The sequence below is a fragment of the Tupaia chinensis genome, unplaced genomic scaffold (assembly GCF_000334495.1).
Source record: "Tupaia chinensis unplaced genomic scaffold, TupChi_1.0 Scaffold000704_1, whole genome shotgun sequence".
Taxonomy (NCBI): Eukaryota; Metazoa; Chordata; class Mammalia; order Scandentia; family Tupaiidae; genus Tupaia; species Tupaia belangeri.
The window spans coordinates 1,663,141-1,689,845 of record NW_006160227.1 but is presented as its reverse complement, the minus strand read 5'-3'; the positions used below and the strand labels follow the sequence as shown (position 1 = coordinate 1,689,845).

Below are 26,705 nucleotides of genomic sequence, written 5' to 3'. Positions count from 1 at the left end.
CCCCACGTCGGCCCCGCCCACCTCAAACCAGGCCCCGCCCACAACAGAGGCCACGCCCCTCTCCACAGCTCCTCCTGTACTCGACCCCGCTCCCTTACCTAGGAGACCGGCCTCCTCTTAGGCCCCGCCCCATCCCAAACAAAGCCACGCCCATCACTCAGGCCACGCCCCTCTCCACAGCCCCGCAGCACCTTGGCCCGGCTCCCTTATCTAGGAGGCCGGTCTCCTCTTAGGCCCCGCCCCTCTTCCCCGAGCCAACGCGCCTTGGCCCCGCCCCCTTACCGAGGCGGTGCCCAGCCTGGCGACCGACACTTCCCAGAAACTGGATCAGAGTGCGGATGGCAGCGGGGGCGGGGCTCGCGGGCGCGCGCGGGCCGGGCAGCTGGTCCAGCAGGTGGTCTGCGAGCTCGACGAAGAGGTCGTTACTGCAGGCGGCCGCCAGGTGGCCGAGCGCCCCGACAGCTCGCTTGCGCACCGCCAGGCGTGGGCTGCTCAGCTGGGGCAGCAGACAGTGCAGGAGGCTAGGGTGGAAGGCGCCCAGCGGGGCCCCAAGCCTGGGGGAACCGGAGTGGGCGTCGGGCCAGGCCCACCAGGCGAGCTGCCTGGGCCAGGCACAGCCCCCTCCCCACCCTTTCCTGGTCTCTCCCCCCGACAACAGAAAGAAAAAGAGAAGGGCGCCCTGCAACTGTGCGGAGTGATTATTCGATTGCTGTTAGCAAAAGAAAAAGGACAGGACTGGTACAGGCTCTGGGCGTGAGGAGAGGGCCCAGTGGTGACGCTGGGTGGGCATGGAGATTGCAGCGGGACTGGCTCGATTTCCTGGGAGTCCGGGGCTTTCCTCAATACCACCACTGCCACCCATCTGCCTCGGTCCATCCTCCTTGCTGAGACCAGACTGATCTAAAACCTGTTTTTGACCTGGTCACCCCTCTGCTTAACTCCTTCCATGGCTCCCCAGTGCCCTTGGGAGAAGCTGAGCTCTGGGTTGATGGCAAGAGGCCACCCCAGGGGACATCTCGGGATGTGATGGTGAGCAGCTTGGGCCCAGGACCTGCCCTCATGAATTCATGGTTGAGGGGTGCCTCCCAGGCCCAGCAAATTCAACCTTCCTCCCTACACATCTGCTCCTAAAATGCACACCCCCAGCCCTGCTGTCTGTCCCCTCAATTACTAAAGGTGACCTGTGGGTCCCCTCCCATCCACGCTCCACGCTGCAGGGAGATAGATCAGCATGAAACGTACACTAGTGGCTCCCTGGGGCCCCTGCCCAGCCCCCCAGCCTCACCCCTCCACACCCGCCTCCCCACATTACAGCATAGCCCCTGGACCACCTCGCATAAGCCCCAGAACCCCGAATCTCTTGCCTCTATCCTCTGGGCCGGGGATGGTCTGGCCTCCCCCTCCAGCATCCTCCTTATGAAGACCCAGAGCCGGCTAAGCCCTGCCCCTCCTTGAAGGCTCCGCTCTAGCAAGACCCTGTCTGAGAAGTCGCCCCACTCCTTGCAGGGTTAGGGGGGCTCCTCTGCGCTCCGACAGCCCCTGCTTTCATCCTTACTATATTTACTGCATTTGGATTTACGTGTCTTCGAACTCTTCCCCAGAGTGCCCACGACTAATTCACTCTATACTCCCAGCACCGACCATTTTCTGGACACAGAGTTGGGGCTCGAGTCACGGGAGGTTTTTCTGACGGTGTGGCCTGGGGCGGGGCTACAGCCCCTCTCAGACCCTGTACAATCCTGGCAATCGCGTCCTTCTTTCCAACTGCTGGGATGATTTAGGCGCCCCCAGCACGGGCTTGGTGTGCAGTGGGTGCTGGCCCCTGGGTCTGAGCCCCTCCCTGTGTCCCTTGACCCCCTCTGTAACTGCCCTGTGGTGAGGCGAGGGGCTGTCGCACCTGCTCAGCATGTCGGACACGATGTCCAGAGCTTCCAGCTGCACGCCCACGTCCTCCTGCTGGGCGATGGCGCTGGTGAGCTGGCCCGTGATCTTCCGGCACACGTTGGTGGCCAGCCCGGAGCCTGCACGGGGCACGAGGCCGGCAGTTCAAGTCCCGGATCTGGGCTGGAGGAAGAGCAGCCTCACCTCTGGCCGCCTCTGTGCTTCCTGTGTTCCTGAACCCACATCCCTGGGAACCCTGCCGATCTAGGGAAGCTGGGACTCCAGTTTGACCCAGAGTCCAACCAAACCCAAGGGATAAACAGCCAGAAAACGGAAGAACCGACGGCCAAGCTGCCGGCCAGTTCAGCCCCACCCAACCCCTTCTCCCTTGGCCGCTTCCACTAGGGTGACAGGAAAAGCCAAACACTTCCCTTCCCAGACTCCTTTGCTGCTAGCAGCGGCTGGGTTGACCTGGTTCTGGCCAGTGAGATATACAAAGATGTCTTCTGGGGGCTTCTGGGAAAATGTGACCCTGCCAGTATTGAGGTGCTATACGTGAATGGCTGTAAAAATGCTCCCCCAGGACTCACATGTAGGGCAAACAGTGCCCTAAGCTGCCGTTGGTTAGATTTCATTACCTGCAGCTCAAAGCATGCCTAATGGACACGGAGCCATAAACCGAAATTGGTCAGGCTGAGAGAGCATTCTGTGCCCCAGGGTTAAATCATAAGCTGGTACCTGTAGTAACAGGGCTGCCCTGAGGACCAGGGTACCTGTAGCGGCTGGGGGGAGCTCCAGGAGGACGGTCTTGAGGCCGATGCCGGCGATGTCTCGGAGCTGCTCCTTGTCTGACCGCATGTTGGCACAGAGGGTGTCCACGATGGTCTCCACTTGGAACTCCTTCACTTTGCCCACCAGTGGGCCCAGGCTGTGCAGGGAGAGAGAAGGGTGGTTCGATAGCCCAAGCTCAGCCTGAGTCCGGCTGCCCCCTTATGTCTGCACCTGCTCCTGAAACCATGTGAAAAAGGCCCTGGTGGGACCAGCAGGTGGCGTGATGGTTATGTCACTGGACTCCCACATAGCTGACCACGTTTCGAGTCCCGGACCCAGCGGCTTAAAACTCATGCCAGGCGCGTGTGCATGCGTGCCCAAGATCTTGAGAGGAGAATGGAGGAGAAGGGATTGTGGTGTGGCCAACCTCCTGCGGGGTGATTTCTCGTTTTCTATCTCTCAGTCTCTCTGGCAAGTGCATGTGCCCTATAGTGAAAATCTCTCTGGAAAAAAAAAAAAAAAAGAAGGAGTTGGTGGTTAAGGGCACTGGACTTCCACATGGCTGACAGCGGTTCAAATCTTGGACTAGGAGGCTTGCTTTCTCATTTGTCCTCTCTCTCTCTCTCTGTCCCTCTCTGGTCAAATTAAAATAAATGAAGTTAAATAAAATAATTCTTAAAAAAAGAAAAGGAAAAAGGCCCTGGTTAGGGGCCAGCAGATGATGTAGTGATTAAGGTGCTGGATTCCCACTTGGTCCAATACAGTTCAAGTCCCGGATCTGGTGGCTTGAAAATCACGCTGGGCGAGTGTGTACGCATGCCTAAAGTCCTGAGAGGAGAGTGGAGAAGGGATTGTGATGTGGCCATCCCTGCAGGGGGTGATTTCTCACTTTCCCTTTCACCGTGTTTCTCTCTCTTTCTCTCTCGTCTCTGGCAAGCTCACGTCCCCTAGGGCAAAAACCTAAAAAACAAAACAAAACAAAACAAGGCAATTCTCCTGTGTCATCAGGTAAAACCTCCGCCCCACTCAAGCCATTCCCGATGTGTGTACCATCAAGTGCTGCATTTTCATCCTCCCGCCCCAGCCCTCTCTTCCTTCCCCTTTTAATCCCCCGCTCAGAGAGAGACAGAGACAAGTGTGAGCAAAAGCGAGAAATCACCCCCGGGGGAGTGACCACACTCTAATCCCTTCTCCTCCATTCTCCTCCCGGGATCTTAGGCATGCACGCACATGTGCCTGGTGGGATTGTTCAAGCCATCAGGTCCGGGACTCGAACCGCAGTCCGCCCATGTGGGAGTCCAGCAATGTAACCGCTAGGCCATGTGCTGGCCCAGGTTCCTTTTACAGCAGACACGAAGCACCTTTCACATAGTGTTCCTGTACTCCAGGTTCTGCAAGGACGCAGCATGCAGCATCGCCAGCTGTAGGGAGACTGCACGTAGTTCTCCGGGGCGCTTCCCTAGGAGGTGGTCACCGCTTCGGAAATCTGACCACTCAAGGCAACCCCGCTTGTGAGACCCCGGGGCGGCCCCACTGGGTCCCACAGCTACTGTCCGGCCCTCGGAACCTTCGCACTGAAACACACAGGTGTGCTATAAATGGCACGGGACCAGCAGTTAGCATAATGGCTATGTCGCTGGACTCCCACGTAGTCAACCGCGGTTCGCGTCCTGGACCCGGTGGCTTAAAACTCACGCCGGGCGCGTGTGTGTGCGCGCCCAAGATCCCAAGAGGAGAATGGAGGAGAAAGGATTGCAGCGTGGCCATCCCTCCTCGGGGGTGATTTCTCACTTTCTGTTTCTCTGTCTTTGTCTGTCTTTCTGGTGAGCACACACACCCTACAGCAAAGGCCTCTTAAAGAAAAGAAAAATATGTGTCAGGAGGAGAAATAGAGAAGGGATTGTGGTGTGGTCATCTCCCCAAGGGGGTGGTTTCTCACCTTCCCTCTCACTGTCTCTCCCCAGCGAGTGCACTGCCCTGTGGCCACAATTTAAAAAAATAATAATAATAATATAAAGGGTACTCCCTGATTTAATCATTACGCATTGTGTTTATGTGTAAAAAATCATATGGTACCTCCACAAATAGGTACAATTATTAAACACAATTTTTTTCTAAGAATTATTTTTTTAACTTTATTTATTTATTTTAATTTGACCAGAGAGAGACAGAGAGAGAGAAAGTGAGAAAGCAAGCCACCAGGTCTGGGACTCGAACCCTGGTCGGCCATGTAGGAGTCTGGCACCCTTAACCACCATGCCACTTGCCAGCCCCTATTACATGTAATTTTAAGAGGCAGCACACAGGCCAAGCATGGCCTGGTGGTTAAGGTGAATGGATCCCACATAGCTCACTGCATAGTTCAAGTCCTGGACCCGATGACTCAAAAAAAAAAAAAAATAATAATCCTGAAAGGAGAAATAGAGGAAAAGGGATTGTGACATAACCATTTCCCATGGGGATGCTTTCTCACTTTCCTTCTCTCTCTTCCTCTCTGCTTTAGTGAGTGCACATGACTCTAGCAAACTTAAAAAATTAAAGAGGGCTAGCCAGGGGACCAGCAGTTAGCGTAATGGCTATGTTGCTGGACTCCCACGTAGCTGACCGCGGTTCACGTCCCGGACCCGGTGGCTTAAACTCATGCCGGGCACGTGTGTGTGCGTGCCCAAGATCCCGAGAGGAGAGTGGAGAAGGGATTGCAGTGTGGCCATTCCCCCTGGGAGGTGATTTCTCGCTTTCTGTCTCTATGTCTCTCTCTGTCTGTCTGGTGAGCGCACGTGCCCTATAGCGAAAATCTCTCCAAAAAGAAAAAAAAAAAGAGGGCTAGCCAGATGGCGTGGTGATCAAGACGGCCGGACCCCAGTGGTAACTGTGCAGTTTGAGTCCCAGACCAGTGGCTTGAAAAACCACACCAGGTGCGTGTGTGTGCACGCCTAAAATCCTAAGAGGAAAATGAAGAAGGGATTTCTCTGGGGGGTGATTTCTCACTTTCCTTCTCTCCTCTCTCCAGCGAACACACATACCCTATAGCACGTAAAAAATGAAAAGGGGGCCTTGGCTCTACTAGCGGGACGCCACAGTTCCACCCTGTGTTCACTAAGCGTGCAGAGAGGAGTCCAGGCCGCACACCTGCTGGGGCCATGCTCCTGCACAAGCCCTGTAATAACCCTCCACTCCTGGCCACGCTGGAACTCACAGGCCGGCCCCAGAGCGCAGCTCACAGGGCGCGACTGGAGAGTGGGCCTGGGCCCCTGCTGCTTTCAAGGCCCCTGCTCACCACGCCGCGACAACAGGCACACACGCGTGCCCTGCACCCACCTGGCCTGCTTGTCCTGTTCTGGAGGTAACTGGCCATGGTCTTAAGCCCACGACCTTGTGCTGCCAGGGGTGGAGGCCCTTGTGACCCTAGGGTCCCCTATCAAGTACACCTAGACTTGGGTCCTCATCCTGGGGTCTGTTTCAGGGAAAACCCAGACAAGCCCTGTACAACTCACTGGAACACCACGGCCACGTGGCTATTTTTTTTTTTTTTTTGAGAGATTTTGCGATAGGGCACGTGTACTCACTGGAGAGAGAGACAGAGACAGAAAGTGAGAAATCACCCTCAGGGGGGATGGCCACATCGCAATCCATTCTCCATTCTCCTTGGGATTCGGGGCATGCACGCATACGCACCCAGTGTGAGCGTCAAGTCTCCAGGTCCAGGACGCGACCTGCAGTCAGCCCTGTGGGAGTCCAGGGCCTTCGGCCAGGTTCTGCACCTCGCCGTTCTTGTCCTCCAGGAGCTGGAGCAGCGTCCTCACCACCTTGCGCTCGCTGTCCTCGTCCAGCTGGATGGAGTCCTTCTGCAGCTCCGACATCAGGTCGCTGGTGGCCATGAACCTGGGTGGGGAGGCCAGGGAGGGTGGCGGCAGCTCAGGGCGCGGGGCCTTGGGTGGTATCTGAGATTCCCCCCAATAGACCCTGACACAGGACCCCAGGCCAAGCAGGCCATGTGGGTGGCGGGCACGGCTGCGACATCAACTGGCATATGTTGTGCCATGTTGGCACGGCCCCCAGAGTTCCCAGGCTGGAACTTGGTTGGATAAGGAAGGGATTAAGAGGAAACTTCCTTCTGGGTGGTCAGAAAAGTCATGATGTATTTTTCTGTGTTTTTTCTATGCAAAAATGGCACCATGACTTTTCAGAAGACCCAATCGTTCTTGCCTTTTTATTTATTTATTTATTTTGAGAGAGAGAGAGAGGTTTTTGCTATAGGGCACGTGCACTTGCCAGAGAGACAGAGACAGAGAGACAGAAAGCGAGAAATCATTCCTGGGGGGATGGACACGACGCAACCCCTTCTCCTCCATTCTCCTCTCGGGATCTTGGGCACGCATGCACACGCGCCCGGTGTGAGTTTAAGCCACCAGGTCCAGGACTCCAACCGTGGTCGACTACATGGGAGTCCAGCAATGTAACCATTCGCCATCTGCTGGTCCCAAGAACAACATTTCAAACAAGTTCCTGGATGGCATTGAGGGTCGGGGACCACATATTGAAAACCACTGCCCTGAGGTCCTACAGGTAGCATGGTAGTTAACACACTGAACTCCTGTGTGGTTGACTGCAGTTCAAGTCCCAGACCTGGTGGCTTGCTTTCTCACTTTCTCTCTCTCTCTTTCTGCTTCTCTCTGGTGACCACATCTGCCCTATAGCAAAAATTTACAAAGAATATAATAATGAATACAATTAAATAATTATTTTTAAAAAAAGGAAAGAAAAGAAAGCCACCGCCTATGCCATGCTAACAGGCCACAGACGTTGCTCAGAGGCCAGTGCCAATGGTCGACCGGTCCTGCCCATGGGCGCTGACCCGCGGTGGGCACCAGAGTTGAGGACTCCATCTCCAAGTGGGGAGACCTGTGTGGCATGGTGCTAAAGCCTAACCTGGTGACAGGCATCTGGGACGGCAGTGGTGTCGGAGCCGGAAGCCGCGGAGAGGGGGGCTGCAGGGCGTTACTGAGCACAACTCCGGCCCCTTTAAGAGAGAGGCACAGAGGCCTTATGGGCAGCCAGCAGCCCTGTCGAGCTCACAAATGTGAATGTTCTAAACGTTACTTATTGGGCCAGGAGTTGGCGGGGAGGCTAGGGCACTGGATCCCACATGGCTGACTGTGCACTTTGAATCTCAGACCCAGCGGTTTGACTATCACGCCGGGTGCATGTGTGTGCATGCCCCAAATCCCAAGACGAACCTAGAGTAGAAGGGTTTGGGGTAGTCGATCCCTCTCGGGGGTGATTTCTCACTTTCCTTCTCTCTCTCTTTCTTTGAGAGTGCCTACATCGTACCACAAAACCTACAAAAAAAATTATTTTTTTAACAAAAATGTAGGGTCCAGTAGGTGGCATAATGGTTAAGACACTGGACTCCACATGGCCGACCAAGGTTTGAGTCCCAGACCCAGGTATGTGTGCGTGCATGCCCAAAGTCCTGGGAGGAGAATGGAGAAGGGATTGTGGCGGGGCCATCTCCCCCCAGTGGGTGATTTCTCATTTTCCTCTCACTGTCTTTCTCCGCCTCTCTCCTCTCCAGCAAGCATATGTGCCTATGACAAAAACTTTTTAAAAAAAGTTTATTTTTTAAAGAATTATTTTATTTAACTTTATTTATTTATTTTAATTTGAACAGAGAAGGGGGAAGAAAGAGAGAGAGAGAGAGAGCGAGCAAGCAAGCCTTCAGGTCCAGGCCTTGAACCGTGGTCAGCCATGTGGGAGTCTAGCGCCCTTAACCACCACGCCACCTGCCGGCCCCTAAAATTTATTTGTTTTATTCACAATAGTGCTACACATCAGATAGAGAGAGACACGCCCTCCACACAGTCTTGTCACATCGCGATCCCCTTTCCCCAGCACTCCAGCTCATCGGGACCTCAGGCCCACACGTGGGTATCTGGTACGTTTCAGGTCAGCATGGCCAGGGAACCAAACCAGTGACAGCTGTGCAGCTTCCAGCGCTGCAGCTGAGCACGCCGCCTACTGCACTGCCACGCTGGGCCACGACTGTATCTTAGAAAACCTGAATTACTTATTGCCATCTGCCCCCCCGAGACAGCTGACATCACAACATTGACTTCCAGATCCTCCTGAAAACAGAATATTTGAGCACCACTGTGCCCACAATCCCTGGTGAGGATGCTGGGCTGGAGTTGGGTGGCAGCTGCTCAGCTCACCTGGTCCTCCCAGGCTCCTTCACCCCCATCTGGCTCCTGCAGCCACTGGAGTGTGGACAAAGCAGCGAGGAGAGCAGCGGCCCCAGAGAACGCCTTCAGCTTTTGCTGAAACTACCAGCTGCCTCCACCTCCTCCTCTGTCCTGCTTTCCGCAGTGCCTGAGCAAGTGAGCCCAGCCCTGCTCCAGGCCCCTGGGACAGGACGCATCTTGGCTGCGATTCGCCCCAGTCTGCCCAGGCTCAGACTTGCCATTCCACGTTATGGTGGTCCATGCTGCCCTGTCATGAGGCGTGCACCTGGGAGTGTCATGGCTGTTCTTTTTCCTGGGAGGAGAATGGGGGAGAGGGGATTGTGGCATGGCCATCCCCCTGGGGTGGTGATTTCTGTCTTTCCTTCTCAATGTCTCTGTCTCTCTCTCCCGTGAGTGTACGCGTCCTAAGACAAAAACCTCCTTTTTATTTTTTTAAAGAGAGGTTTGGGGACCAGCAGATGGCGTAATGGCTATGTCGCTAGACTCCCATGTAGCTGACTGCGGGTCGAGTCCCAGACCCAGCAGCTTAAACTCACACCAGGCGCATGTGCATATGTGCCCAAGATCCCAAAAGGGAAATGGAGGAGAAGGGATTGTGGCATGGCCATTCCCGCTAGTGGGTGATTTTCTCGCTGTCTCTCTCTGTCTTTCTGGTGAGCAAACCTCTCTCTCTCTCTCTCTCTCTCTCTCTCTCGCACGCGCGTGCGCGCGTGCTCCACCCCGGCTCCGGCCTCAGCGCCCCCTGACACCTGTTGCCCCTCAGTCCTTCCGTGACCCTAGTTCTGCGTGGACTCCCACCGTGGGAGCTGCAGCCCCTCCACGTGGACCCCAGCTCCGCCCTGCACCCTTATCTGCACCCCATTTATTTATTTCTTTGTTCTTTGGAGAGGTTTTTGCTATAGGGTGCATGCACTCACCAGACAGAACGAGATTTTGGATTCTGGATTTTGTTCTCTCTGGATTTCGGACATGCGCGCACACACGCCTGGTGCCAGCCACTGTGTCTGGGACTTGAACCAGGTCGACTATGTGGGAGTCCAGCAACATAAACATTACACCACCTGCTGGTCCCAAGACAAAACCTCTTTTTTTTAAAAAAAAAAAAAGGCTTCCTCTAGCCTGCTTGGGTCCCCATCTGTAGTCACCACCCCCCCCAGGAACCAGAGGACACTGTCTCAGTTTCAGTCCAGAGAAACCCTAGAGGCCACTCAGCTAAACCCTCAGCCACATGGGCGCCTGGACAGCTGGTCAGCAGGCCCCAGGCCCCCTGGCATTCGGGCTTTAAAAATAGACGCCATCCTCACATGCTTGGGGTGGTTTTAAGTGTTCTCGAGACGGCTGGCAGAGACAGGCTGAAAGGGCTTCTCGGGCACTAGCTGGCCGGGCCAGCTCTCCTGGAGAGACAGCGGTGTGAGTCCCCTTGGCCACCGGCTGCCCGTGTGCGACCTTGGGCAAGTCACTGCACCCCGCGAGATTCCGGAGGACAGGAAGAACGATGACCACCACGCGGGTGGGTGGGTGGACAGAGCAGAGCACGGCGGGGAGGCGGGACCAGCAGGCTGTCACAGAGCGCCCTGAATACCCAGCGCAGACTCTGGGTCACCTAAGGAAGTGAGCCGTCACCGGGTCCAGGAGCGCGGCGTACTCACGGCTCTAGTGACGTGGCAGAAACATGGTGGGGGTGTTGTGGGAGCTCAGGGCAGGTGCCTAACCCTGAGGAGGTCAAGGGGCACTCCAAAGAGGTGACCTCTGAGTGGGAGCTAGCAGGTGCAGGGCAGGGGCCAGAGGTTCCAGAGCTTCCAATAAGGTGCAGGGAGGGGGAGGGCATGGCAGCCGTCTGCGTGCACACGGTGGGGATGGCCTCCCCTTCCTCAGGGCCCCCTCATGCTGTGAGGTGTCTCCCACGGTGCTAAGTTAACCATTCTATCCTCATGGACGCTGGAGGCGGGCTCTACTACATCCTGGGTGCCCAGAAACGGAAGCCCCGGGCTCAGAGAGGTTAAGTAACTTCTCCTGGGTCACAAAGCCAGAAGTGGTGAGCCTAGATCTGAAGCCAAGACCCCAGGCTCTGTAAACTGGGGTGTGTGGAGCTCCTGAGGGGTGCCGAGGGGCAGGGAACAGCAGGGGTCAGAGCAGAAGGGCAGGTCTCCATCTTCCCTCCTGTCTGGCCGGTGGACTCTCCTCTGTATGAGATGACTGGATGTGGACGCCCAGTCCTCCACTCCCCAGCTCTGAGCTCCATTTCCCAACCGTGAGTTAACCATTCTATCCTCATGGACGCTGGAGGCGGGCTCTACTACATCCTGGGTGCCCAGAAACGGAAGCCCCGGACTCAGAGAGGGTAAGTAACCTCTCCTGGGTCACAAAGCCAGGAAGTGGTGAGCCTAGATCTGAAGCCAAGACCCCAGGCTCTGTAAACTGGGGTGTGTGGAGCTCCTGAGGGGTGCCGAGGGGCAGGGAACAGCAGGGGTCAGAGCAGAAGGGCAGGTCTCCATCTTCCCTCCTGTCTGGCCGGTGGACTCTCCTCTGTATGAGATGACTGGATGTGGACCCCCCAGTCCTCCACTCCCCAGCTCTGAGCTCCATTTCCCAACCGTGACAGAATGTCCCGAGAGTGGGTGTGGCCCTGTGGGTCTCTGAGGTCCAGAGATGGCCATGGGACCACGGGCCAATCCCTTCTCCCCCTTCCCTGGGACTCAGTTTCCCCTGAGGATGGGAGGTTGGACCCCATGTTTCCACCAGTTTCCAGCTACGCTCAGCTCTCCTGTGAGGCTGGGAGAGGGGACCACAGGCATGGGGGGCAGTACACAACTGGAGGGTGCCCCCCAAACCATCACCCCCCCAGCTCCCTGCTGCACTGTGCCTGAGCTGTCCCAGAGGAGCCCGGGACTGAGGGTACCCGTAAAAGGGTCACGGGGTTAGCAGGGGCAGGCCCTGTGGTCCCCTGAGGGTGGAAGCGAGCCCCGCGCATTCCCTGGGGGTGCAGATGAGGGTGCGGGGCGGAGCTGCGGTCCACGTGGAGGGGCTGCAGCTCCCACGGTGGGAGTCCATGCAGAACTGGGGTCACGGAAGGACCGAGGGGCAACAGGTGGCACAGGGCGCTGAGGCCAGAGCCGGGGTGGAGGGCAGGGCGGGGAGAAGGGGCTGCAGGGCTCGCTGGGCAGGTGTTGGGTGGAGACCCCGGGTGTCGGGGGGGCGGGGCGCACCTGAAGTCCTTGTCGCTGGACGTCATCTTCTCCAGGAGGCTGGCGATGTGGAAGGCGGCGGTGTTCATGGTGGCGGCGCGCCCCAGGCCACCCCCATGTCATGGAGACCCCAGGGAAGTCACAGGTTAGAATCAGAATGTTGGTGCTTAGAGATTACCTTGGTCTCTCATTCATTTTGCATGTGAGCAAAACACTGCTCTACATCCATATTAAATAAGATTCTCCACCACATTTATCCTTCCTTAACCCATTACTATCCTTTAAGTATATAGTAGACCATAATATCACAATAAAAATTCCAAATGCAGGGACTAGAAGATGGCATAATGGTTAGGTCACTGGACTCCCACATAGCGAACTACAGTTCAAGTACCAGGCTTAAAACTCATGCCAGGCACATGTGCATGCATGCCCAAAATCCTAAGAGGACAATGGAGGAAAAGGGACTGTGGCATGGCCATTCTCCCCTAGGAGATGATTTCTCACTTTCTGTCTCTCTGTCTCTCCAGCAAGTGCATATGCCATATGGCAAGAAATCTCTCAAAAAATAAAATCCATTTAAAATCCATTCAAGTATATTTTTAAGTTCTTTTCTAAGAATTTTCTTCCACTGTGACTTCTCTTTCAGAATCAGTTTTTCTTCTTCTTCTTCTTTTTTTTTTCAGAGAGGTTTTTGCTATAGGGCTTGTGCACTTGCCAGAAAGAGAGAGAGACAGAGAGACAGAAAGCGAGAAATCACCCCCACAGGGGAGATGGCCATGCCGCAATCCCTTCTCCTCCTTCCTCCTCTCGGGATCTTGGGCACGCACACGCATGCACCTGGTGTGTTTCAAGCTACGGTCCGGGACTCGAACCACAGTGAGCGATGCAAGAGTCCAGCTCCTTAACCACTATACCACTTACTGGCCCCTCCTCTTTTTTAAACAGCAGGTAGCGAGCCTTGGATACTTTCGTTCTCTTTCCTGTCTTCCCCTTGTGTGTATATAGCACTCACTCCAACCCAGTCATTTTCATGATCACATATTATCTTTTTTTTGAGAGATTTTTTTTGGTATAGGGCATGTGTGCTCCCCAGAGAGACACAGAGAGAGACAGAAAGCAAGAAATCACCCCCCAGGGGGGATGGCCCCCACACAGTCCCTTCTCCTCCATTCTCCTTTCAGGATTTTGGGCACATACACATGTACTCAGCATGAGTTTTTAAGCCACCGGGTCCGGGACTCGAACATGGTGGACCCCATGGGAGCTCAGTGACATAGCCGTTCCGCCACCTGCTGCTCCCTGCCACGTATTACCCACAGCACTCCATGGGGCAGGAATTCATAGTTACTCACCCACTCTGCTACAGATGGACATCGAGTTATTTCCAATATTGCGCAATTACGGTCACGATGCTGCGTGGTGACACTGCAGTCAGCCATGGACCACATACCCCATGGTGGGGCAATGGGCCATACCGCGGAGCCTTGGTGCGTAGTAGGCTAAACATGTAGGTTTGTGTGAAGTACACGCTTTACTGTTCACACAAGGACAGAATCACTTAACGACACACTGCTCGGAATGAGACCCCATCATTGTGAAGGATGACGATATAAACTGTGCTAACAACGCAGTGCCCGCAGATGGCATAGCAGTTATGTCACCGGACTCCCACACGGCCAGCCACGGTTCAAGTCCGGACCTGGTGGTTTGAAAATCACCACCTGTGCGTGCTTGCCTGAGGTCCCGGGAGGAGAATGGAGGAGGGGGTTTGGGGTGATTTCTCACTTTCTCTTTCGCTGTCTCTGCCCCTCCCCAGTGAACTCAAACGCCAAGGGCAAAACTTCTAGGGAACTAGCAGTTAGCGTAATGGCTCTGTCGCTGGACTCCCACATAGTCGACCGTGGTTTGTGTCCCGGACCCGGTGGCTTAAAACTCACGCCAGGTGCTTGTGCGTGCGTGCCCAAGATCCCGAGAGGAGAATGGAGGAGAAGGGATTGTGGTGTGACCATCCCCCCTGGGGGGTGATTTCTCACTTTCTGTCTCTCTGCCTCTCTCTGTCTGGCAAGTGCATGCGCCCTATAGCAAAAACCTCTCAAAAAAAAAAAAAAAATGCAATGAACTTTTCTTTTTTTCGGGATCTTGGGCACGCACGCACACGTGCCTGGCGTGAGTTTAAGCCACCGGGTCCGGGACTTGAACCGTGGTCAACTACATGGGAGTCCAGCGATGTAGCCATGACGCCAACTGCTGGTCCCACAGTGCAATGAAACTTATAAACCTGTATTTCCGTATATCTGAAGCCGTTGGGCTGTCAGAAAAGTCATGATGTATTTTTCTGTTTTCCTCGGCAAAAACGTATCATGTATCATGGCTTTTCTGACAACTCACTATTTCTTCAGAATACGTTCTGGGGTTGAGACGACTGAGTGGAAGGTAAGTACCTAGGTGGTTTTCTTAGGGATTGCTGAATTCTCTTCCAAAAGGGTTGTCTAGGTAAGCATTCCTACCCGCAGTGTAGGAAATGTCTATTTCTGCACAAGCTCACGAACAGAATGTGTCGTCATGAACTTAAATCTTGGCCGATCTTCAACTACAGTTTGAATCCTGGCCTGGTCCACCCAAAGCATGCCGGCATGTGACATGGGCCCAGGAGCTGATGAGCTGGAGGACGAGAGGAAGGTGATTACAGTGTATGGGACCAGCAGATGGCGTCATGGCTATGTCGCTGGACTTCCATGTAGCCGAGTACGGTTCAAATCTCGGACCCGGTGGATTAAACTCATGCCAGGCGCGTGTGCGTGCGTGCCCAAGATCCCAAGAGGAGAATGGAGGAGAAGGGATTGTGGCGTGGCCATCCCGCCTGGGGGTGATTTCTCCCTTTCTGTCTCTCTGTCTCTCTCTTTCTGCCGAGCGCACACGCCCTATAGCAAACACCTCTCCAACAAAGAAAAAAAATAAAAATAAAAAAAAACGAAGAAGTGATTACAGTGTGACCAGACCCATTTGGAGGGTACTTCTCTCTCACACACATAAACATGTACACTCTCCTTCATGAATAAAGAAAAAAAATTAGGGCGGGCCTCATAGCCTAAAGGTTAAAGAAACCAGATCTCAAATGACTGAGTGGCCCAACTCCCACCCCCAGGGGCTAGAAAAACACACCAAATCAGACAGAGAAATGGAGGAGAAATTGCTGCACACCCACACACCACTAGGGGGTGCATTCTCCCTGTCTGCTCTCTTGGCTTGTGAACACCTGTGCTCTCTGTCAGTTAAAAGTAAGAAAGAAGGAAAAAGAAAGAAAGAAAGAAAGAAATTCTGTTATAAAGTTGTTTTAGGGCCAGCAGATGATGTAGAGGTTAAGGCACTGGAACCCTGATTGCTAATTTCACAGTTTGAATCCCAGGTCTGGTGTCTTGAAAATTATACTGAGTGCGTGTGCGTGCGTGATCGAGGGGAGAATGGAGGAGAAGGGACTGTGGCATGGCCATCCCCCCTGGGAGTGATTTTTCCCCTTCCCTTTCTCTGTCTCTCTCTGGCAAGTGCACACGCACTGTGTGTGTGTGTGTGTGTGTGTGTGAATTCCAAGTGTACGTGTATACTCGCTCCAAATCTTGATGGGATGGAAAAATGGAGGAAACAGGATTGCAACGTGATTCCACCCCATTGGGAAGTTCTTGCTGTCTTTCTCTCTCCCTCTCTGACAAACATATGCGCCTCTGGCATTAAAAAGAAGGAGGGGGGCCAGCAGGTTACATGGAGGTTAAGGTGCTGGACTCCCACATAGCTGACTACGGTTAGAGTTCCAAACCTGGTGGCTTGAAAAACGTGCTGAGGGCATGCGTGCCCAAAGTCCTGCGAGGAGAATGGAGGAGAAGGGATCGCAGAATGGCCATGCCCCCCAGTGCGGCGGGGGGGGAGCGGTGATTTCTCACTTTCCCCCTCTCTCTGTCTCTCTCTGTTGAGTGCATGCACTGTATGGCAAAATTTTAAAAAAATAAATAATTTTTTAGAAAAGGAAAGAAGGAAGGAAGGGAGGAAGGCATGCCTGTTCGGCCCACCTCTTAGGGTCCTGTGAATTAAACAAGAGAATGACTGTTCAGCACTTTATTTATTTTTTTAAAGAATGATTTTATTTAACTTTCCTTATTTATTTATTCATTTGTTTATTTCAATTTGACTGGAGAGGGACAGAATGAGAGTGAGTGAGAGAGAGAGAGAGAAAGTGAGAAAGCAGGCCGCCAGGTCTGAAACCGTGGTTGACCATGTGAGAATCCAGCGCCTTTAACTACTACGCCACCTGCTGGCCCCTGTTCAGCACTTTCGAAGAGTGGCCTATGGACTGGGAGAAAATATTTGCAAACCACTGATAAAGAATTATTATCTGGCATAGATAACAACTCTTAGGGCCAGCTAGTAGCATGGTGTTAAGAGCAGCTGGATCTCACATTGCCGACTACATGGTTCGGGGCCCAGATCTGGCAGCTTGAGATACACTATGGGCACCTGTATGTCTGTGCCCAAAATCCCAGAAGGAAAGAGAGTTGGAGGAGAAAGGATTGCAGATACATGACCATGCCCATGGAGGGCGCTTTCTCCTCTCTCTCTCTCCCCTTCTCTCTCAATCTTTTTCTCTGGTGGTGCATGCACCCTCTGGCAAATTTTTTCAAAAGAAAGAAAGAACTCTTCGTTTTTAAAGTTTTGCCATAAGGCATGGGCACCAGCTGGAGAGAGACAGAGAGTGAGAAATCACTCTTAAAGGAGAGGGCCATGCTACAGTTCCTTCTCCTCCATTCTCCTCCTGGGATTTTGGGGCACGCACACACACACTCCCAGTGTGATTTTCAAGCTGCTGGGTCTGGGACTCGAACTGTGACTGACAACGTGGGAACCGAGTGTCTTAATCACCACGCCACCTACTGGCCTCAAGAGAAAGAACTTGTAACACTCAACCTTAGAAAGACAAACAATTCAGGGGATCAGCAGGTGGCATGGTGGTTAAGGTATTGGACACTCACATGTGGCTGACCACAGTTCGAGTCCCAGACCTGGTGGCTTGCTTTCTCACTTTTTCTCTCTCTCTTTCTCTTTGTGTGTATGTCTTTCTCTGATCAAATTAAAATAATGAATAAATAAAATTAAAAATAAAAGAGAATTCAATCAGAAAATAGGCAAAAAACGCGGGTAGGCACGCCAGTGAAGAGAAGGCGTACAGTGGGCGAGTGAGCACAGGAGACAGCCTGCATTCCTAGCTGTCAGGGAAAGGCATGACGACACCCACAGGGGTCATTAAAATATAAAAGGGGGACCACACCAAATGCTCGCGAGCGTGTGGAGAAGCTCAGTTACCCCACACTGCTGGTGGGACTGTGGAGTGGTGCGGCGCCTCGGAGCGAGTATGGCGGTTTCTGACGACGCCAAGCACCCACCACCCCGCAACTCAGCCAGCGCTCCTGGGCATCCGGCCCAGAGAAACGAAACGCATTTTCAAACCAAAACATGGAGATGAATGTTTATAGCAGCTTTACTCATCCTGGCCCCACACGGGAAACAACCAGATGTCCTTCTGTGGGTGGGTGGCTAGCCAACTGTGGCGTGGCCGCACCGTAGAACCCAGCTCTGTGACAAGAAGGGACAAGATGTTGGTGTGCCCAATGGCCCAGATGAATCTTTGGAGGATCAGGCTGAGTGAAAGAAGCCAGCCCCAGAAGGCTATTTATTGTACGATTCCATTTCTGTCTTCTTCTTATTATTATTTGCCATAGGGCACGTACATTCAGAGAAAGGGACACAAAGAGACAGAAAGCGAGAAATCACCCCCCTGGGAGGATGGCCACGCCGCAATCCCTTCTCCTCCATTCTCCTCTCGGGATCTTGGGCACGCACGCACGCATGACCAGGTGATTCTCAAGCCACTGGGTCCGGGACTCAAACCATGGGCAGCCCTGTGGGAACTCAATGCCTAAACCATCACACCACCTGCTGGTCCCTTATGTCACCTTCTTGAAATGACAAAATGACAGACATGAAGAACAGGTGAGTGGTTGCCAGAGGCAGGGATGGGGCAGGTGAGAAGCCTGGTGAGCGTGGGTGTGGAAGGGCCGTGGGACCCTGGGGAGATGGAGCAGTTCTGTATTCTGATGGTATTGGTGTCCACTGAGAGGCCTTCAGAGAGTGTGGGAAAGACAGAATTGGAGTACAGGTTCGTTTGGGTACAAACATTTTTGAAATCTATATATAGTTTTTCCTTCTTTTCTTTTCTTTTCTTTTCTTTTCTTTCTTTCTTTCTTTCTTTCTTTCTTTCTTTCTTTCTTTCTTTCTTTCTTTCTTTCTTTTTTTCTTCTTTCCTTCCTTCCTTCATTCTTTCTTTCTTTCTTTTTCTTAGAGGTTTTTGCGATAGGATATGTGTGCTTGCTAGAGAGACAGAGAGACAAAAAGCGAGAAATCACCCCCCCCAGGGGGTATGGCCACACTGCAATCCTTTCTCTTCCATTCTCCTCTCTGGACTTTGGGCACGCATGCACATGTGCCCAGTGTGTTTCAAGCTACAGGGTGTGGGACTTGAACTGTGGCCAGCCATGTGGGAGTTCGCTGCCTTGACCACCGTGCCACCTGCTGGTTCCTAGTTTTTCCTACTATAGCGTTTCCATGAACTTTCTGAAGACCCCGAGGATCGTGGCTGGGAGATGGTATTACAGTTTTTCACGAGGTCCCCACTGTGGGAAACCAGGTAAAAGGTGTGTGCGAACCTCTGTCCTTTCTCACAACTCATGTGAGGAACTCAAAGAACCGTCTCAAATCTATTATCTCAAAACAAAAAGTCGAATTGCTTAAAAAGTCCAGCTGGCCCTATGGTCTCGTGTTGAAGGAAGGTGAGCTTACATGTCTGACCACACACTTCGAGGTCCAGTCCCTGCGGCTTGAGAAACACGCTGGGAGGGACCAGCAGTTGGCGTAATGGCTATGTCGCTGGACTCACATGTAGTCGACCACGGTTCACGTCCCGGACCTGGTGGCTTAAACTCACGCTGGGCACGTGTGTGTGCGTGCCCAAGATCCTGAGAGGGGAATGGAGGAGAAGGGATTGCGGCGTGGCCATCCCCCCGGGGGGTGATTTCTCACTTTGTGTTTCTCTGTCTGTCTGGTGAGCGCACGCGCCCTATAGCCAAAACCTCTCCAAAAAAAGAAAGAAAGAAAGGAAGAAAGAAACACGCTGGGAGTGTGCACAACCCCCAAGTCCAGGGTGGAGAAATGCAGACGTGCAGACAAGGATGCGGTGTGAGCAGGCCCCACTGGGCAGGTGTTTCTCCTTCATTCTCTCTATGTCTCTCCAAAAAAAAAAAAAGATTAAAAAAAAAAGGTTATAACAGGGGGACCGGCAGGTGGCTTGGTGGTTAAGATGCCGGACTCCCACATGGCTGACTGCAGTTCGAGTTCTGGCCCTGGCGGCTTGCTTTCTCAATTTCCCCTTCTCTTGCTCTCTGTCTGTCTCTTTGGTCAAACTAAAAAAATAATAAAAATAACAAATATAATTAAATGAAGAAATACTTTTTTAAAAAACTTTTTTTTTTTAGAGGTTTTTGCTATAGGGTGCGTGCACTCGCCAGACAGACAGAGAGAGACAGAGAGACAGAAAGCGAGAAATCATCCCCTGGGGGGATGGTCACGCTGCAATCCCTTCTCCTCCATTCTCCTCTCGGGATCTTGGGCACGCACGCACACGCGCCCGGCGTGAGTTTTAAGCCACCAGGTCCAGGATGCGAACCGCGGTTGACTACGTGGGAGTCCAGCGACTTAGCCATTACGCCAACTGCTGGTCCCAGGAAATAATTTTTAAAAAAAAGTCATAACAGGAACCAGTAGATGGAGTAGCGGTTACATCAGTGGACTCCCACATGGCCAACAGCAGTTCGAGTCCCGAACCTAGTGGCTTCAAAATCACACCAGGCATGCGCGTGCCCAGGATTCTGGGAGAATGGAGGAGAAGGCATTGCAGCGTGGCCATCCCTCCTGGGGGTGATTTCTCCCTCTCCCTCTCACCGTGTCTGTCTCTCTCTTCAGCAAGGGCGCACACCTTAAGGCAAAAACCTCTAAAAGCAAAACGAAACAACAAAACAGGACAAAACAAAACAAAACAATGTAAAAAGCCATAATGGAGGCATTTTCCTCTAGAAGCCAAATTCATCATTTTCTGGACCTATCTGTCCCACTCAACCAGATTTCCACGGAGGTCAGCAGATGGCATAGTGGTTATGTCACTGGATTCTCACATGGCTGACTGTAGTTCGAGTCCCGGACCCAGGTGTGTGTGCGTGCCCAAGATCCCAAGAGGAGAATGGACAAGAAAGGATTGTGGTATGGCCATGCTCCCTGGAGAATGATTTCTTACTTTTCCTCTCACTATCTCTGTCTCTCTCTGTTCAGCAAGTGCACGCACCCTAAGGCAAACTCTCAAAAAAGAAGAAGAGGGACCAGCAGTTAGCGTAATGGCTATGTCGCTGGACTCCCACGTAGTCGACCACGGTTCGCATCCCGGACCTGGTGGCTTAAAACTCATGCTGGGCACGTGTGCGTGAGTGCCCAAGATCCCGAGAGGAGAATGGAGGAGAAGGGATTGCGGCGTGACCATCCCCCCTGGGGGGTGATTTCTCGCTTTCTGTCTCTGTCTCTCTGTTTGTCTGGCGAGCGCAAGCGCCCTATAGCAAAAACCTCTCAAAAAAAAAAAAAAAGAAGAAGAAGAAGAAAAGAAGAAATAACATGAAATAAGCAGGTTCTTGGGCCGGATGGTAGCACAGCTGTGACAGACTGCACGGGAAGGTTCTCAGTTTGAAACTGGAGACCTCCCTGAGCACACCAGGCCCCCTGCACCTGAGGGGACTTCAGTGGCAGGACCTTGTCACAGGCAATGTTCTCCGTCTCTCTCTGTCTTGGTCTTTCTCACTTGTGAAATAAATAAATCAATAAATCAGAAGAAGAAGGAAGAAGGAAAACAGGAAGGGGGAGGAGAAGAAGCACCAGGCTCCTGGGTGCTCAGAGTGGCCACACATCCTCCCCTACCACTGCAGGGCCAAGATGTCCCTGGGGAGTCAGCATCGGCCTGAGGGATCCCACGGCCTCAGCACGAGCAAGGGCAGACTGTGCCACGCACTGCCCAGTGCGTCACAGAGCTCATGTTCTCCCTGTAGATCGGAGCTGCCGGCCCCTCGCCCCGTTTTCATGGGTGGGCAGACAGCCCGGTCCCTGTCCTGTTGTCCCCGGGTGAGTGCAGGTGCCTGCTGAGTCAGGCCCCGCCCTGCACCCACTGGAGGTTCTGGAATGCAGGGAAGCCGGATGCCACGCTCAGCTGCTGAGCTGGCTCCCCTGGGCTGGCACTGTCGTCCCATGAATCACCCCCCCACACACACAGGACAATGAGGTCACCTCTGAACGAGGCCTCCCTCACGCCTCTGGCAGTTCGTTTATGGCCTCGAGGTCTGCCCACCGGGAGCAGGTAGGAAATGCCTTGGGGAGGTGCCAGGGACGCATAAAACAGGTGCTTCCGGTGCAGAGAGGGCTCCCAGAGGGCAGGGCCTCACCCGGGACCACGAAGCAACCAGAGGGCACTGGCTGGCTTGTGCGCGGCTCCTACTAAGCGCGGGCGTTTCAGTCTTTAGATGGCAGGGAGCATTCTTTTTCCGGTGTTTTTCAAACTCGAGTGGGCATCAGAATAGCCTGGGAGGGGTTTGTTAAAATACAGATTATGGGGCCAGCAGGCGGCATGGTGTTTACGGTGCCGGACTCCCACATGGCTGACTCTGGTGGAGTCCCAGACCTGGTGCTTGTTTTCTGACTTTCTCTCTCTCTCTCTCTGATGAGTGTTCTATAGCAGGTTAAAAAAAAATAGATAAATGAAATTAAACAAATAATTATTTTATAAAAGATGGATTATGGGGACTTGCAGATGGCATAATGGTTACATCGCTGAACTCCCGCAGTTGACCACAGTTAAAGTCCCGGATCTGGTTGCTTGAAACTCACGACAGGCACATGTGCGTGTGTGCCCAAAATCCTGCAAGGAGAATGGAGAAGGGACTGCAGTGTGGCCATTCCCCCTGGGGGATGATTGCTCATTTTCTGTCTTTCTGTCTCTCTCTGCCTCTCCAGTGAGCACATGAGCCCTGTAGCAAAAATCTCTAAAAAAAAAAATGAAAAAGATGGATTAAAGGTCCAAGAGTTTCTGATTCTATAGGATTGAGCCAGGGCCCAAAGTTCTGCATTTCTAAAGAGTCCCAGGTGCTGGGACCAGCAGTTAGCATAGTGGCTATGTCGCTAGACTCCCATGTAGTTGACCGCGGTTCGAATCCCGGACGGTGGCTTGAACTCACACTGGGTGTGTGGGCGTGTGTGCCCAAGATCCCGAGAAGAGAATGGAGGAGAAGGGATTGTGGCATGGCCATCCCCCCTGGGGGATGATTTCTTGCTTTCTGTCTCTCTGTCTCTTTCTGTCTTTCTGGTGAGCGCACGTGCCCTATAGCAAAAACCTCTCCAAAAAAAAAAAAAAATCTGGTGCGTATTTTGGGGTACATCTCCTCTCAAAAGGTACCTCTCCATAGCCACGTGGGGCTGTGGCCACTGTTTAGGACAGTGCTACGCTGAGCTTCCACCACCCTGTCCCTCCTGTTCCCGCAGCTGTGGCTCCCCTGCTTGGCCAGGGCCTCCCCTTCTCGGCTTCCCACCGACTCACCGGGGCCAGCCAGGGAGCTGTCTGAAACCCAGGCCCCGTTGCCCTCAGGAGAGTGTGTGGCCGCCTGGTCTGACCGGAGGCCACTCCTGCTTTCCCTCCTGCGTCTTCCAGCCCCCGTGGCCCCCATTCTCTGGCTATAAAGACTTATTCGTGGACCCTTCATGCGATGGTGCCCCTCACGGCTAAGCCCTTGCACACACAGCTCCTCTGTCTGGAAAGCCCTCAGAAAACGGCTGCTGCTATTTTTTTGACAGGGTCTTGCTAAGTCGCCCTCACTGGTCTAGAACTTGCAACCCTCCCGCCTCAGCCTCCAGGGTAGCTAGGACTACAGGCACACGACCACCGTGCCTGGCTTTTTGGGGCAGGCCAGGAATCAGACCTGGGCCTTCTGGCTGACAGCGTCTGCCCTCCTGTGCTGTCACAGCTGAGCCTAGCAGGTGTTTGGTGCTCACCCTGCAGCTCACTCGTTCATTCGACACGATTTACTGAGCACCTATGGTGTGTCAGACACTGTTCTAGGCCCTGGAGCAAACAGATACACAACAAGGAAACAGGCATCAAATGGAACATGACGAAGCAGGGTGAGAAGGAGAGGCGGGGAGGGGTGACCTTTGTACATGGTAGTCAGGAAAGGCTTCTTGGAGAAGGTGGCATTTGAGTAGACACCTTCGGAAGTGGGGGATGGAGCCAGGTGGTTTCCTAGGGGGTGAGCGTTCTAAGCAGAGGGACCGGCCAGCACAAAGGCCCTGAGGGGGAGGAAGCTTCCTGAGGTTCTGGGGCAGAGTGAGAAAGGAGTCTGGGTCAGAGAGGCAGGGGCGTGGGCAAGGGGGAAGGACCCTGGGAAGGGTGCTGAGCTGACTCAGGTCCACACAGGATCCCTCAGCTGCTGTGAAGACAGCAGGGGACAGGGAGCCAGGATGGCATTGGCTAGGACACAGAGGTGGCCACAGAAGTGGGAGAAAAGCCCAGATTCGGGATGTGTTATAGCTGAGGCTGACAGGATTTTCCAGATGGGTCAGGCACAGAATATAAGAGGGCAAAATGTCAAGGATGGTGCCAACATTTTGAACCTGAGCTTCAGTGTCTGGATGACCCCTCTTCCAGGAAGCCCTCCTGGGAGCCTAACTCCCTGCACCTTTCCAGTGTCCTTCATGAGGATTTGTCCCTGTCCTGCTGCGGGAGTGTCTGATAAGTGAGTGGGGTCAGCTCCTGGCCTCCCTGGGCGAGGTGGGTCCTCAGTCCACGCCCCTGCCAGGACCTGTGTTTCACACCTGCACACCTGCACAGGGCCTGCGGTGCTCTCTAAGAGGCCTCTAGCTTCAGCCCAGTTCCCTCCGCACAGAGGGCACCCTGCACCCCAACCTAGGCTGAGTCCCTCCCGCAGAGCTGGGTCTCCCCTCCCATGGGGCAAGTTGGGACACATGGCTGGGCCTGAGTCAGCCCCACCAATGGGGAGAGGTTCCCGGGGCACGCCCGCCTCCTCCACCCAGAGCTTGCCCAGCTGCCCACATCACCTCCTCCGTCCAAGCATGGCTCTGGCCTGGGGGCGGGGCCGGGGTAGCTGCCCCCACGGGGCCCTCTGGGCTGTGGTGGGAAGAGTGGAGTCAGACAGGAAGGCCTGGGGCTGATAGCTCTGGCAGGAAGGAATGCCACCCCGGTGAGCAAGTGGGGCCCAGGGGCAACGTCACGGAGCCCCGCCCTCCTGCTGTCAGTCAGGGGAGTGGCCTGGCCTCTCCTTCCCGGGCTGGCCTGGCATCCGCAGTCTACACTCAGCCCACCTTGCTGCCAGGCAGGCCGAGGGACCTCAGGTAATGGGCCAGGGGCCAGGGTGGGGACAGGGTGACCGGTTAGCTTTGAAAGGACTCTGGGAGAGACAGTGTCCTCCACAGGCTTGGCACTGTGTGGTGCCTTGGCGAGCCCAGGTTTGAATCCCAGCTCTGCATCTTGCAAGCTGGGTGAGGACCTCAGTCTGCATCTTGGGGGAAAATGAGGGGAGGGCAGCAGATACTCACAGAGATGTCGCCAGCCGATGCCTGGCCATGGAGTCCGTGAGTGGCTGCAGTTCTGTCACTGACTTGCTGTGGGACTTTCAGAACGTGGCCTTGCTGAGCCTCAGTTTCCCGGTTTATGACGTAAAGGGTTCGGCTAGGTGCCGGAGGGCTCCTCTCACCCTGCTGTTACAGGACCTGACAGCTTTGGAGGGCCAGGGTGTCCCCCGGACGTCAGGCTCGGTGCGGTGCCTTGAGCAAAGAGCAGAGGTAGTCCCCCCTCCTGTGCTCCCCTCCTGGAGGAAGCCCCGTGAGGCCCCTGGGTAGGCCTGGAGGACCTGGGAGCATAAAGAGGCCAGTCGACTCCTCTGGGCGCAAAGGCCCTGCTGGGAAGAAAACCCTCACCTGGGGAGCTTGGCCTTGGGGGAGGGACCTGCTGCCCGTTGGACCCTCAGATACAGTTGGCGTGGCCCAAGGGTAGGGGTCGCTTGGCAGGTGCCTTCCCCAGGCTGTCATCCTCGTCCTGGAGCACCCGTGGCTTCCAGCACCCCTGCTTCCAGGCTTCCAACGGACCTCTTTTCCTTTTAAGGGGACTGAGAAAGGTTTGGGTCTTGTGTTTCTTTTTCCTTGTTTTGTTGCAAAACTGCTCGGAAGAGGGAACTAGCAGTTAGCGTAATGGCTATGTCGCTGGACTCCCACGTAGTCGACCGCGGTTCGCGACCCGGACCCGGTGGCTTAAAACTCACACCGGGCACGTGTGTGTGCGTGCCCAAGATCCTGAGAGGAGAATGGAGGAGAAGGGATTGCGGCGTGACGCGGCAGGGAGTGCACTCAGGGGCCCCAGCCTCTAGAAGGCAAGAGTGTTCCCCAACACTGTGCCTGGCTGTTCCCAGATCCCCAGGAAGGGGACCTGGCACACACTGGCTGCACTCCTGGGACCCCGCGGGACTGTCCTGCCGGCTGCCTTATTTCATCTCGCGACAGCTTCGTGGTGAAGTCCTCTTTCCTTCCTTCTTCCTTCCTTCTTCCTTCCTTCCTTCCTTCCTTCCTTCCTTCCTTCCTTCCTTCCTTCTCTCTCTCTTTCTCTCTCTCTCTCTCTCTCTCTCTCCGTCTCTCTGGTTATAGACTGCCTGTGCTTGCCAGAGAGCCAGAAAGAGTGAGGAGGGGAAAGAAGTGAAAAAGCACTTCCCAGTGGGAACGGCCATGCCTGATCCCTTCTCCTCCGTTCTCCTCTTGGGGTTTTGGGTACGTTTTTCAGTCTGCCAGTTTCAAGACTTAGGCCATGCAGTCGGTCATGTGGGATCCAGCTACTTTGGCTCCAGCTACCTTTGATTTTTATTTTTTTTTATTTTATTTATTTATTTTTTTTTAGTGTCTAGGGAGATTTTTACTACAGGGCATGTGCACTTGCCAGAGAGACGGAGGGACAGAAAGTGAGAAATCGGGGATAGCCACACCACAGTCCCTTTTCCTCCATTCTCCTCTTTGGACTGGGCACACACGCACTTGGACCAGAGTGAGTTTTAAGGCTCCGGGTCCGGGACTCAAACCATAGTTGACTACATAGAAGTCCAGGGATATAACCATTACGCCATCTACTGGCCCTGGGATTCAGCTACCTTAACCATACATCACTAGTTGGCCCCTCATCTTTTTTTATTATTATTTTTTTATTTTTCAGAAGTTTTTGCTACAGGGCACGTGCACTCACCAGAAAGAGATAGACAGAGAGACAGAAAACGAGAAATCACCCCCTGGGGGGAAGGCCATACAGCAGTCCCTTCTCCTTTCGGGATCTTGAGCGTGCACACACAAGCGCACCTGGCATGAGTTTAAGACACCGGATCCGGGACTTGAACCGCGGTCAACTACATGGGAGTCCAGCGACATAGCCATTATGCCCACTGCTGGG

General features: G+C 53.9%; 2 protein-coding genes across 3 annotated transcripts in view; one reads left to right on the top strand and one right to left on the bottom strand.

The window, feature by feature from the left end:
• Nucleotides 1-12,183, bottom strand: part of CAND2 (cullin associated and neddylation dissociated 2 (putative)) — a 34,775-nt gene extending 22,592 nt beyond the window's left edge. The window contains 6 exon segments of the mRNA XM_006160688.1: nt 283-554; nt 1,898-2,021; nt 2,655-2,809; nt 4,036-4,111; nt 6,395-6,534; nt 12,101-12,183. Coding sequence (XP_006160750.1) covers nt 283-554; nt 1,898-2,021; nt 2,655-2,809; nt 4,036-4,111; nt 6,395-6,534; nt 12,101-12,168 — 835 coding nt within the window. The 5' untranslated portion in view covers nt 12,169-12,183.
• Nucleotides 12,184-24,435: 12,252 nt separating this feature from the next.
• Nucleotides 24,436-26,705, top strand: part of TMEM40 (transmembrane protein 40) — a 27,174-nt gene continuing 24,904 nt past the window's right edge. The window contains exon 1 of one of the 2 annotated variants that reach the window (XM_027776663.1): nt 24,436-24,613. The gene's annotated coding sequence lies outside the window, so the exon portion shown is untranslated. The remainder of the gene's footprint in view (nt 24,614-26,705) is intronic. The other variant, XM_006160652.3, reaches the window with a different exon arrangement.